The 12,826-nt window shown below is 39.4% G+C and overlaps 3 protein-coding genes and 1 long non-coding RNA gene across 4 annotated transcripts in view; 2 read left to right on the top strand and 2 right to left on the bottom strand.

Moving 5' to 3' along the window:
* LOC122664077 overlaps positions 1-307 on the bottom strand; it is a 23,940-nt gene extending 23,633 nt beyond the window's left edge. Inside the window, exon 1 of the mRNA XM_043859766.1 lies at positions 302-307. The gene's annotated coding sequence lies outside the window, so the exon portion shown is untranslated. The remainder of the gene's footprint in view (positions 1-301) is intronic.
* The window catches only part of LOC122664082, a 14,722-nt gene that overhangs the window by 316 nt on the left and 1,580 nt on the right, over positions 1-12,826 (top strand). The window contains exon 2 of the long non-coding RNA XR_006333277.1: positions 6,234-6,240. This is a non-coding gene — a long non-coding RNA (uncharacterized LOC122664082). The remainder of the gene's footprint in view (positions 1-6,233; positions 6,241-12,826) is intronic.
* LOC122664080 (protein GOLVEN 6) lies at positions 594-2,410 on the bottom strand. The gene is made up of 4 exons (XM_043859769.1): positions 2,209-2,410; positions 2,067-2,134; positions 1,915-1,975; positions 594-817 (listed from the first exon to the last, which is right to left on the bottom strand). Exons 1-4 carry the CDS (start codon positions 2,327-2,329, stop codon positions 663-665), a joined length of 405 nt encoding a protein of 134 aa, XP_043715704.1. The 5' UTR covers positions 2,330-2,410; the 3' UTR covers positions 594-662.
* On the top strand, positions 6,778-7,764 carry LOC122664078 (dof zinc finger protein DOF5.4-like). The gene has a single exon (XM_043859767.1). It carries the CDS (start codon positions 6,793-6,795, stop codon positions 7,687-7,689), a length of 897 nt encoding a protein of 298 aa, XP_043715702.1. The 5' UTR covers positions 6,778-6,792; the 3' UTR covers positions 7,690-7,764.

The raw sequence follows: 12,826 nt of genomic DNA, 5'->3' as shown, positions 1-12,826 counted from the left end.
GCAGGTTGTTATCTATCACATGCATGTAGGGTCACATATACATGCAGAGGAAATAAACTCTGCGAAAAAGGCATATGAATGGTAACCATATGTCTTTTTTATTTCCATAAATACACCTGTACGTACGTGTAGAGGAACTGAACTCGGGTAGAGGGACCAGTCTCGATTATACAACTGGAATTTTGAGGAGGTAATGTCCTAGACAAGGGCATAAGGTCCATCGAGAATGGTGACCCCCATTCTTTGTTTAGTTAATTAAAACGAATAGATAATGTTGAATGTTGCGTGCCACCAGATACACGCAAGAGAGATAGTGAGAGAGAACAAATTTAGGACGAGATATATGTTGGGGTTTGAAACTCTTTTTTTGACCAATATCATCTCGTTTATATTTTTCCAAGAAAGAATGGGAGGAAACCAAACAAACTTGGAAATGCATGGGTAGGGCCGTCATTAACCTTGATTACAACAAAACGTTTTAGCCTTTTAGGGTTTTGTTCCCCCTAATGTCGGCCATTACATTGGATTGGAAGAAAACATTTTTCCTCTTTCCCGCCCTTATGTATTCCTTTTCTCGGCTAGCTTTTCTTGCACGGTACGTACGTAGTTCCCTCAAAAAAAGGGTTGTTGGGTTTCCTTACCAGAATCAGAGGCTCTAGTTTTCAGGGTCTAGTTGGCAAAGCCTTGTTATGTACTGGTTGTCTACGTCTTACGTGGCTATAATCCATTGTGAAAAACTGCCACATCTCCTTCTTCTCCATCCATCTCTGTCTTGTCCCTTCTTTGCCGTTTAACATCACTTGACTTTGTACATTACCTGTTCATAATATCATAATATTTATGAAATTTAAGTTTGATATTATTGTTGGAGCCTGAGGTAACATGTGTGTGTGTGTGTGTGTGAGAGAGAGAGAGAGAGAGTGTTTGATACCCTTGTTGGAGTTTGAGGTAACATTATGAGTTTAATCCAGCAACTATCTTTTTATCTCACCGTCCATAGAGTGTGGGGACCACCTTTGGGGGGGGGGGGGTGTGAAGACCACACCATCCATGGATGATGTGAGATGGGATGGGATGGTTACCCACAGGGGAGGGAAACTTGATTCTAGTTTTACATTCTCTCATTTCAAATTTGAATCCCCTCCCTTAATTGCAGGTAATCATCCCACCCCAACTCACACCATTCATGGGGTGTAGTACGTTCTCACACCCTAAAGGTGGTTCCCACACCTCATGGACGATATGTAATAGAAGATATTCCAAAAAGAGAGATCACTAGGGAAATCAACTAGTAAGAGAAAACTCTGCTCTCCTATATATATTTAGAGTAAGAATGTTCGTGTTTTATTAAGTAGTAGTTAACTAGGTTGGAGGTACAAATGTATTTTTAGGTCTACTCAATCATGAATGGCTTTCTGAACCTTCTTCAATAGGAAGCTAAATATATCCAGTTTGAATAGACATAAGCAAGATGTGCAATGACAAGCGAGGAACTTTCCTACTACCTGGGTTCGTAGCCAAAGAAATGAAATCTAAAAGGGTATTTTAGGAAATACAAAAAACCTAAGAAAATATTTGTGAACCAAAAAGGAAAGTGAGTTAATGGTATTTTTAGAAATACAATAACCTAGAAAGATATTTGTAAACCTAAAGGGGAAGTAAATTATTCCATTTCTTTGGCTGAGAACCCAGGTAGCAGCAAAATTTTTTGTGCCAACAAAGGTGAGTGATGACAGCACTAAGAAGAAAGTGTGAAATCTAGGTTTGAAAAATGACCAATAGTGCAGTAGACCAGCTGCAATTATTGGCCCCAAACTGAGATTGCGATGGTAGCATTGGACTTGTTAAGTTTCATTGCCTTGTTTTCTATGATATAAGTTTTGAATGAAAATATAAAGTTGAAAGATGGATCACCTGAAAAGACTTCTTTGTTGTTAGCTTCTGGTTTTGAGTCCTCAACCTTGAATCTTTTAACCTGCATTTTAATAGGAAGAAAATGTAAAGAAAGTGAGAAAAGAAAGGGAAGAACATGACAAATAAGAAGATACAAAAGATGATATTCTCACAATGGATGGTTCCTCAACTGGTCTCATCTTCCTTGGCAAGTTGGTAAGAGAAATACCCAGATCATGAACTGTCCATATACAAAGAAAATCAAGTCATTAATTGAACAGAGAAAGAGAGAGAGAAAGAGAGAGATATGTTTACCTTGGTCAAGAGATGAAAAAACTTTAGTTTCATAAGAAGCAGAGGTTGTAACCAAAAGGGAGAGAATACAGAGTGTTGCAATGGCTAGCAGCTCCATTTTTTTCACTTGGGAGACATGCATATATGAGAGATTATCTTGAGTGTGTGAGTGTGGGTTTATATCATAGTAAGGGATCACCAAGAAAGAGAGAGAGAGAAAACACAAAACACTAAACAGAGGTTCCAAGACAAAAACCCGGATATCCTAATATATATACCTTATTATTTTATATATGGAGATTGTCACAGTACATAGTATTGCTAAAAGGCTGTTAATTAGTTTCTCTATTACACAAGTTGTATTTCTCTTTATGAGGAGTGGAAAATTAGTTGTTTTAATCCTTCTTTTCTACACAGACTAAAAAGAGTATAATAAATGGAAGTCAGTCATGGGTCTTTGACCATGTACACCTTGTCTAGTTGTAACCAAAGTAGGTTACAACAGACTTGTCACTGATCTCCCATTTCATCCATTACACATTGCTGAGAATCTTATGATTGGGTCAATAATGGAAAATTATCCTCTCCAATTCTTTAAAGTGTGGCAGTGCGGTAGTGCTAGGTGGAGATATCGACATCTGGTAGAGATCGAACCGTTGGATGCAACAACTGTCAGGTGTCTACATCTCCACCTAGCATTATTTCAATTAATGAGGTCGGCTACAGGGATCCTTGCTCTCAAATCAACTTTAATGTATTCGAAGTCATACATGATAGAGGCCTTAGTTATCCATGTCTTTTCTCATCACTTCTCCTAAGGTTATTTTAGGCCTGCCCTTGGTTCTTTTAGTTCTCTCAATCTGTATCAAATCACTCCTCCATACGGGAGCATCCCAAGGTCTCCATAGGACATGGCCATGCCAGCTCAAATGACTCTTAACTTATCATGAATCAAAGTTACTCTTAACTCAACTCTGATATGGTCATTCCTTACTCTATCTTTCCTCATTTTGCCATATATCAATCATATATAACATCTTCATCTTCACAACACTTAGCTTTAATATGGTCATTTCTTATGATTGGATGAAAGGATGACAAAAAAAGCAATTGGTTATTTGACCCCAAAAATGTTGATTCGGCCTATAGCTGCCTAAAGAAGTTCTTTTATTAAGGGTATAAATGAGAGGACCGCGTTTCCCTTCACCCATGGTCAATAAAGGATCCCATCTACCATATTGTTAATATCTGTCAGATCATAAGCATTAAATCTAGGTCATTGACTTTGAGCCCATGTACTTTCTGAGATACAATGTAATTATACTCTATGTAACATATATACAGTATGTCTACTGTCTACAAATGGATATACCCTATATATTTTTACAAAAAATAAAGAAAATATAGTAGACTGTATAATCCTAAATACAATATGGATTGAATCCGAAATAGGGAGATATTCCTATCATTGTTGCTTCTTGTTCGAATGAGGAAGTTGCAACACCTAATGAAGAATAGTGTATAGTCCGCGGTGATCGAAGAGAGATAACGAATGGATCAACTACACGTACCAACAAGTGAACATGCAGTTCAGAGCCAATCACATTTTAATTTTGTTTCCATAAAAACCCCCTACTTCCCTTGTAAATGGCAAAAATAGAACAGGTGGTTGACTCTCACATGTACGTTCACCTGTTGGTACGTGCAGAGGAACCGAACTCAGAGATAATAGGGTAATGGAGGAGAGGAAGACGGAGGACGAGAGAGGGGAGGCCAGGGTAGAGAAAGAGAAAGGGGTGATGAAATTCACAGGGAAGAGAGGTGTAGATGGAGGAGAGAGAATAAGAAGAACGACACGAAGCGGTCAAGTATGACATTGGTGGGAAAGAGATATGAGACTATTCCATGCATAAACGTATGATTCTTACAAATTCATGATTAATTTCTTGTATGGTTGATGTGCATGTTCACAATTCAATTATGAGCACTGCAGGGTAGATATGGGCCGGGCCTAGGTTCATGAGCTACCCATTGAACCAAAATCGACCTCACATGTGCAACCTTAATCAACAATTTGAAGTCCAAAAAGCAAGACGTCAAGAATGCCAAAGTTTCAGCATAACCAAACCCTAACTATCATGTGGCATTTCTGTATGTCTTCAACTCACATATCAAGTTTCATCTGAATTAGTCTCGTGGTAAAATAGAACTTTGAAAATTCAAGACTTTGAGAAAATGTACAGTAGTAGTCATAGTATCATAGTTATGCACAGAAATACATAAAAGATGTGGGAGAGTCGGGTTTGCCCTAAACCCTAGTCCAACCCTAGGGATCTTAACCCTAGTAGGGTTTTTGGTTCATGCCGTGGGTTTTGAAGAGGTAGGGGTCACCCACCCACCCCCTTAGGTAAATGATGGAACACTAATACTGGAAGAATGGATTTGATGGGGACCAAAAATTAAAAACAAAACCAAAACATATATGATGATAAGTGGGGCGTCACCCTTGATAATGACCTGGTTCTTGGATTAATCAAATGAGGTGTCCTTTCGATTAAGCGACGACAAAGGCAGTTAATTAACTGACTTCATCGTACTACAAGTAAAACCAAAATATTTTTGTTCCTAATAATTCATTCGTAAGGTGGTGGGACGAGGTGACACTTTCACATGCCTTCTTCTTGTTTAACTTCTTATGTATACATACAATTTGTATTAATTGGTTGGTTGGTGAGGTTAGTACGTAGTACTTACATTATTTAAGGGCGTAAATCGGTTTGGAATCGGGTATTTTGTTCAATTTCAAGAAATGTTGGTGTGATCTGAAATCGAATTGAATCCCATCTCAGTTGAGAAGATCAGTACTCTAACTAAACCTGTTCGATTTTTATTCATTTTTGGTTCTATAATTAAGGGACTACCCCCCTTGCTAAATAATCAATTCCTTGATCTATGGAGAGCAAATAACTCTCAACCAAGCCTTCAATAACAACTTTGAAGCAACAAATGAAGCCCAAGCTTGATTGAAACCCTTTTTGTTTTTTTGCTTCACTTTTCTTGCAAAACCCATCAAATCTTCATTAAATCCTCTTCCTACCCATAGCAAGGATTCATTTTAATGTATAATTCTTCAAGAATGGTTGGTGGAGGTGAGTAATACAAGCACCAACCCCTAACTCTTCTTCTGCATTTTCCATTCTGTTATCCAATGTTCTTCTTCCTTTGATTTTTGGAGCTAATTAAATCCCTAGACTAACAAGCCCAAGCTAGACAAGCTTATTTTTGCTTCCGGCCGGACCGGGTATGGTTCAACCAGTTTTTTGTATACTATTGTAGAACTGCTCTAAGACTCAAAGCTCTATATATTTTATATTTTTAGCTTCATCAAATTATGCCATTAGGATAGCTCAAAATTCTGTGACCCACATTTGCGAGAGAGTTGACTCCCTGCACTTCCCATATACATTATTAAAGGAAGATGGTGCCAACAATGACAACACAACTCTAGCATCTCTGTTCATGATTGACTACAAATCGAGCTCCTCTACAGCACAAGGGTGCGCCGGACATCTTTTGGAATGACACTAGAGCTAATTTGTTTACAGATACCAAATCAACATCCAAGAAACTTAGAAACCATGACAAGACGTCCTATAGCGAACTACAGTTTTCCTAAGACCGCAGATTGTGGACTTCTGGATGTTGGAGTTGGGCCCACAGATATAATCACTGCGTACTGTGTACTGTACTGTAGAGTACTGCCTTCACACAGTATCCCCTCCCTCCCCACCGTTCAGAGACGAAACTTCACTCAGTCACTGTTGAGAAATAAACCCCAACTGCTCCCATCCGTAACGCACGTATACACTGTGTAGAGAAATAAACTGTGTAGAGCAAAGCCCAAGCCCAAGCCCAAGCCCAAATCCAAATCCAAATCCAGGCCCACGCACGTCACGTCTCACCGCCCAACAATCAAACTTTGCAACGTGGCCTTTCCTTCACCATTCACTGTCACAAAATGGCTAACCAGCAAAATGGCCGACAAGAAGATAAGTGGATGCCAGAAATACCCATCTGCCAACCCTCCACGTGTATCCAATCAACAAATTCTCTCCCGGTGACCGTACGTACGGGTTCAATTCCCATAACACATCTCTTCTCTTCACCCGGTCTGACCGGCCTCGTTGACCGTGTCAATTGCTGAACACAGAAGAAAGAGTTAGCCAAGCCACTACCTGACCTGACGTTGACAGTGCCCAAACCCAACCGGTAGGGTTATTTTCGGTATTTAGTATAGAAGGATCATGAATTCCTAGGGTCAATTCTGTAATTCCACAATTAACTAAACGATTTCAGAATACTATTGAGGATATTTGCCTGCAAATATTTTTGTAGACCCAGCTCTGCTCTGATCCTCTTTCTCTTCTGCTCTCGGTTCATGAGTCTCTGCAACAGAGAGAGGGAGAGAGAGAGATTGGAAATTGAAACTCATAACCGGAAATTGAGAAGATTTTGCCGGGAAATATTCCCGGAAAATTTACAATACGGCTGTTTTTGGCCGGAATTGAACGTGTATTTGGGGTGAAGATTGAGAGGTATTTCCAAATGCAAGAATTTCAAGCGATGGGGAGTGGAGGAGGAGGAGCTCGGGTGTTTGGGGGAGATCGGAGAATGCGTTTGCAGCCGAACCAAGCCTTGAAATGCCCACGCTGTGACTCCATCAACACCAAATTCTGCTACTACAACAACTATAACCTCTCTCAACCTCGTCATTTCTGCAAGAACTGTCGGAGGTACTGGACCAAAGGGGGTGTCCTCCGTAACGTTCCCGTCGGGGGTGGCTGCCGCAAAACAAAGCGGTCCAAACCCAAACCTAACCCAAAACCAGAGGAGGAGAGGAAATCAACGACTTCGCATTCTAGCAGCGAGAGTTCCAGCCACACAACCACGACGAATGAAGTAGCTTCTGCGCCTTCGTCATCGAGCTCTGCTTCAGCAGTAACAGCAGGTTTGCTCAATTTCCATGATTCGAGTCTGTTTGTCACTCAGAACCCTAACCTGAATACAGATTTCGAGCCGCCGTTGTTGGATAACCTCGAGCAAGCGTCGGACGGTGGGATTTTCACGGAGATCGGGAGCTTTTCGAGCTTGATGGCAGCTTCGAATCCGACATGTGTGGGGTTTAATTTCTCCGATATATCGCCGTTTCGGTTCCATCACCAACAGCATCAACAACAAGAAGAACAAGACCAGAAGATAGTGAGCATGAGTGAGGAGATGAAGTTACCAGAATTAACAACGGGGTTCATGGATCAGACGGTGCCGGACAACATGGCTGAGATGCAGAGCCGGAACGCTACCGGAGATGGAAAAAGGTTGACGGAGTTAGATTGGCCGAGCAGTGGAGATCAAGAACTGTACAACTTGGGAAGCTCAGTAGATCAAAGTTATTGGAATCAGAATCAATGGGCTGATAACGATCAACCTCTCTACATCCCATGAACACAAACCCATCAATCTCCTCAACCTTCACTCACTGCCTCAGTCTCACCATTTTTGAGTTTTTAACAGAGGAAAAGGAACAGAGAAAGATTTAGAAACTCTCCCCCCCAACACTCTGTAAATTTTCGTTTAGGCTTTTTTTTTTTTTTTTTTTTTTTTTTTTTTTTTTGTAGATGTGCTTGAAGCTTTGGCTTGATCATGGTGTGCCTCTGCAATACTGCAACTGACTTGCATGGGTTTTCTTTTAAATCTTCCCTTTTTTTTCTTCTTTTAATCGTTGTGAAAGGGAAGATGTTATTACAAGATAAGATATTGGAGTTTAACTATCTGCTTCCTGGTTTTCAATCTTCTTCTTCTTCCTCTAATTCAGTTCAGCCATGGCCATGGGTCATTTATCCGCCACGTGGTCCTGAGTTATAAGATGACGTAATCATTGGATGATCGTACGGCGATAAATATCCATTCGCCGGCGGGGGTGGGGGAGGGGATGGCCGGAGGGGCGGGTGGGGACATTTAGTTGGATGAGGTGGGGACCACATGTCCTATCTGGCGGCAAAGACCAGAGAGGGTTAGTTACGAGTCCACGTGGCAATGTCTGAATGATAGACCCCTAACCCTCTCCACCTCTTAATGCATCTTCTCAGGCATTGGGGGATGAGTGATGTGTGAAACTGAGAATGGAGGGAATCAATCATGGAAGGTGAGAAGGAGAGAGAGAGTCGGTTTGTCTTCTCTTCGTCTTTAATGTCTGCAATGTGTGAGTGAGTGTGGAGACTTTAAAGAGGGAGTGGATGATGTTGAGTGGTCCTCAAGAGTCAAGAGTCCTACTGAAGATGCCAACGAAAGCTCGTGGTTGATAATGACAAAACTGTTGGTAGAAATTAGAGGGGTATGAGGAAGCACAGCTTGCTGCGTCTTTGCCAAGATTGAACCGGAACCGGAACCGGAACCAGAACTGACTGTATATCATCAAATCGGACCGCAAAAAAATTATTCAATTTTGATTTCATAGGTTTTCTTTTCAGTTTGGTTTTAATTTTGTACATGAAAATTGATGGTTTTAAACGGAATAAAAACCAGACCGAATGTTGCTGCTAGAATCTGGATTGATGACATGGAGACTTGCAATAGGTGAGGAGTATAAGAGAGACCCAGAGAAGATTCTGAGGGGAGAGTCTTTGATGCTTAAGTCAGTCCATCAGAATATACAAGAGTAGGGGGAATACGGAGAGAGCAATAAGTCACTGAATTTGAGTGTCAATGTATAGTAGCTGAGGGGTCACTCCTTTACTATAAAAGAGGGATGGTTATCAAGACGGTTTCTGAGTCCCCTTGGCGGTTAGCGTAACTGTCTTTGACACTCCTTATCCCCCACCCCCACAAAAAAAAAAAAAAAATCGTCTCTTACTCTCTAATGCTCCCTTCGAGCTAGGCCCTAATCCTTGCGTTGATTTGTTTTCCTCAAGGTGTAGTTCGCTTATCGTGTGGTTATTTTTGTACATCACCGAATAAACTCAATTTTTTTTGTAATGTTTTATGGTCAAGCAAAGATTTCTTTTATGTTTCAAAGGGATTGTATTTCTAAGGTGGCTTTTATGATGTTAGAATGTATAGTAAAAAAATCCACAATATATGTTGGCATAATAAGCTTTAATTATTTTGAACACATTATCTCAAATTAGATGTGAAATAAATTGAATTAAAGGGTACAAAGTTGAAACCGAATGTGAACCAACCATGGAAGAAAAACTTCATCGAAACTTGTCGAAACTATTGAGTTAACTCAGTTTCGCAGGTTTCTGAGATGAGCTGAAGAGGGATTTTATAAAATCCCTAGATTCGACCAGATTTTGATGGTTTCGACTAGTTTCGACCATATTTCGGTGATTTCGACACATATACCCATCGAAACTAGGAGAAACTTGGCTCGAAACTAGGACAGACAAGTATTTATGCCAATAACTGCCAGAAACCAAGCCAAAGATTAGGACAAAAACCAGTCAGACACTTATTTATGCCTAATAGCATTTAAGTAAATGTTTTTGTATTTGTATTTCATTTACCTAAGATATTATTCATAAATAAGCAAGTACCCTCTATTTGAATCCAATAAAAATAGTTAAAAAAATCAAATTCCAATAGAAAAAAAAGTCAACCCCCCGGTTCAAGAACAAAAACTGGATTTTCAACGGTAGGTGTAATTTTTAACTTTCTAATGCTGGGGTTTTTCTCAAATCTAAAAATTCCATAAATCTTAATATGTTAAAACATTATTAAAAATAAAAAATGTAGTAAATATTCATCTGTTTTGATGCCTGAAAAAAATTTTTCATTGACAACATTCGTGCACACCAAATTAAGTTTGTCCGGTACATTACTCCTTCAATGTAAATTATATTAAGCAATCTTGGACTTATCGGAAAGCTTTCAAAACAAAGCTTTCTAACAAATCCAAGATTGTTTAAATCTCATTTATATTGAAAGAGTTATATTCCGGTGAAACCTTATTCGATACCATGTCCAAGAATAATATACAGTATCAAACTTGGATCAAAACCACAAGTAATATTTTTAGTGTTCTCTATGCAACACTAATGCATGGATTGAGTTTAAAATATCAAAAATAGGCAACACAATAAGAATCAAGACAAAAAAACAACTTCTGGACCTCGAAACCAAGGTTCAAGTTAGCTTGGAGAAAGTCCCCGATTTTAATCGAGATATGATCGAAATCGAGACGAACTCGTTTTCTGGCTGATCGAAACTTAGTCGAAACCCAAGTTTTAGAACCTTGGAACCAACACTACAAAATGGAAAATCAAATGTGAATCGACAATAAACACATTACAAATCGGAATTGCAAACCGTTTTCCAAAACCAACAATACAAACCACATATAAAACGGATAATGAAAACTGAATAGAAACTGAGAAAACCCGATGAATACAAATGATTCTGATTTTTATTGATTTATATCCGGTTTGGTTTTTATTTGCACATTATGAAAATGTAGATCGAATTGGAATCAGACCAATAATCGGAACCGGACCGAATGACACCCTTACTTACTTCTCATTGAGGATAGACCATGACCCATCAACATTTAAAGTGTTTCCAATTATCGGACTCAGATTTTGATGGGTTGGGCTGAAGACCACCGTTCATTGAAACAGATTGGACCACGGGGCTTTGTTAGGCCAGCATGAAAAGGACAATATATAATATATGTTTTCTTTTTTGGTAGTAACTGGTTTATTAAATCAGATTGGGACTTAAATCGACATCGTTGGATGTCGCATCTTCCACATGTCGAGTTTTTAGGCTTGTATTGCAGTGCACCGCCAAATTAGAGCACTGCACAAGATTTGTTTTTTCCCCATATTTTTCACTCTTGATTTTCCTAATTTTGGATCTCAGTTTTGTGAACAACGGCAAGTGATAATTAGAACTTTCTTCTGTTTATAGTCCGTCATCTGATCCAGATAACGAAGCTATCAGCAAGATTAGGAAACAATGAATGGTTCATTGAACTAAAACAGAGCTTATACAGATGAACTAGGCTTAGCTGAAAAGTAAGACTTTAAACGAGACAATATTGAATTAGAAGAAAGGGCCAAGTTTCCTTCCACCCACGGTGAATGCGATTTCATTCACCACGGGGTGAGAGAGGGTGGGAAAAGGCATTGGGAGGGTATTTTGGAAACACATTAAAACACTATAGAAGTCCTGATGTGACCATCGATGGAGCCCTCCTCAAGGGAGGAAGTGGACCGTTTCTCTATCTTAGACGTCTATCTTTAGGTCTGGAGAGTCCCATGTGGAGAATGCTTTATCGGTGAAGGCCTCCTACAAGTGTAGGGACTCCTTTCGGTGGGTATCAATAAATACTCATAAATGTCGTGGAGATGTGGAGATGTGCAGAGTAGCTTCCTTCGCTGGATCGCCACCTTCTTAAGGGTTCTTGATGTGCCAAAATCCCTTGTAGGGCGCCCACACCTATCTGAGAGGTGATGTGCTAGGGTGTGTAGAGTTGCCTTGGATAGGCTCCTTGACCTGATGGATGTGCCAACTTCTTCTTGTTTCTTTGAGGGAACCTTTGGATCTTTTAGCCATGGGTCTTCAGGCAGATAGTTCTTATCCGATAGACCCGTCATGGATCTTTGGGTGGATAGTTCTTACCCAATAAGCCCAATTGACTGTCTCTTTTGGTGCCATCTATCGTGGTGTTATTAGGTGGCCATTATATGGTATACAATAATTATATTTTTCAATGTAATATTTATTTTCTTTTTCAAATCAAAGAGATCTGGTTGTAAAGTAAAATTTAATGACTAGATTTGAAATGTTTTATAGTTACACAATCATGTTAGATAGTGATTGCGAAAATTTTCATTTTTGTAGTGATTTGATTTCACTTCACTTCCTTTTACTTCTCTGGCACTCAGTTAGAACTTACATATTTGGTTTTAACAAAGTCTTGTCCCAACAAAATGAGTGTTCAACTACCGCACTCGCGTATGGTTTGATCTTCTAAATCTCCCGGTCACTTCTGCACTCACGTACAATTTGTTCATCTTAAATGTTCTGATCATTACAAGACTCACGTACAATTTGGTCACACCTTTGATTCTTTCGACTACTACTGCACTCATGTACCGTTTGATCATCCTAAATCTTCTGATCTCTACCGGTCTCACTTATGGTTTGATCATATTTTGATTGTTCCGATCATCTTTTCACTTAGCATACAATTTGATCACATTTGAACTTTTCGATCACTACCGCACTCGCATGTGAATTGATCATTCATCTTAAATCTCAATCACTACTGCATTCGCGTATGGTTTGATCCCCCAAATTCTTCCAATCACTATTGTACTCTTGTACAATTCAATTATATTGAATCTTCCGATCACTAGTGCACTCTCTTATAGTTTGATCATATGAATCTTCTGATCACTACTACACTCTCGTATAACTCGATCACCAAAGTCTTTTCACGCGGTTGTGAAAAAATTTAGTCTTTTTTTTTTTAAACTTTCGTCTAACGTATGCCTTCAATCAAAGAGGGGCATTCTGTATATACTAAATTTTGTCATCCCAAATTAGCTTTGGACAATCATAGATTCAGGTCAAC

The sequence above is a fragment of the Telopea speciosissima genome, chromosome 6 (assembly GCF_018873765.1).
Source record: "Telopea speciosissima isolate NSW1024214 ecotype Mountain lineage chromosome 6, Tspe_v1, whole genome shotgun sequence".
In the NCBI taxonomy this organism is placed as follows: Eukaryota; Viridiplantae; Streptophyta; class Magnoliopsida; order Proteales; family Proteaceae; genus Telopea; species Telopea speciosissima.
This window is presented reverse-complemented; position numbering and strand designations above follow the sequence as displayed.

Bases quoted from the DNA above. Each gene is read 5' to 3' on its own strand.
- LOC122664078 (XM_043859767.1), top strand. From the start codon at position 6,793: ATGCAAGAATTTCAAGCGATGGGGAGTGGAGGAGGAGGAGCTCGGGTG.
- LOC122664080 (XM_043859769.1), bottom strand. From the start codon at position 2,329: ATGCATGTCTCCCAAGTGAAAAAAATGGAGCTGCTAGCCATTGCAACA. The intron at 2,135-2,208 runs GTAAACATATCT...GTATATGGACAG, and splicing joins TTTTTCATCTCTTGACCAAG to TTCATGATCTGGGTATTTCT. The intron at 818-1,914 runs GTGATCCATCTT...TATTATGAACAG, and splicing joins CAACAAAGAAGTCTTTTCAG to GTAATGTACAAAGTCAAGTG.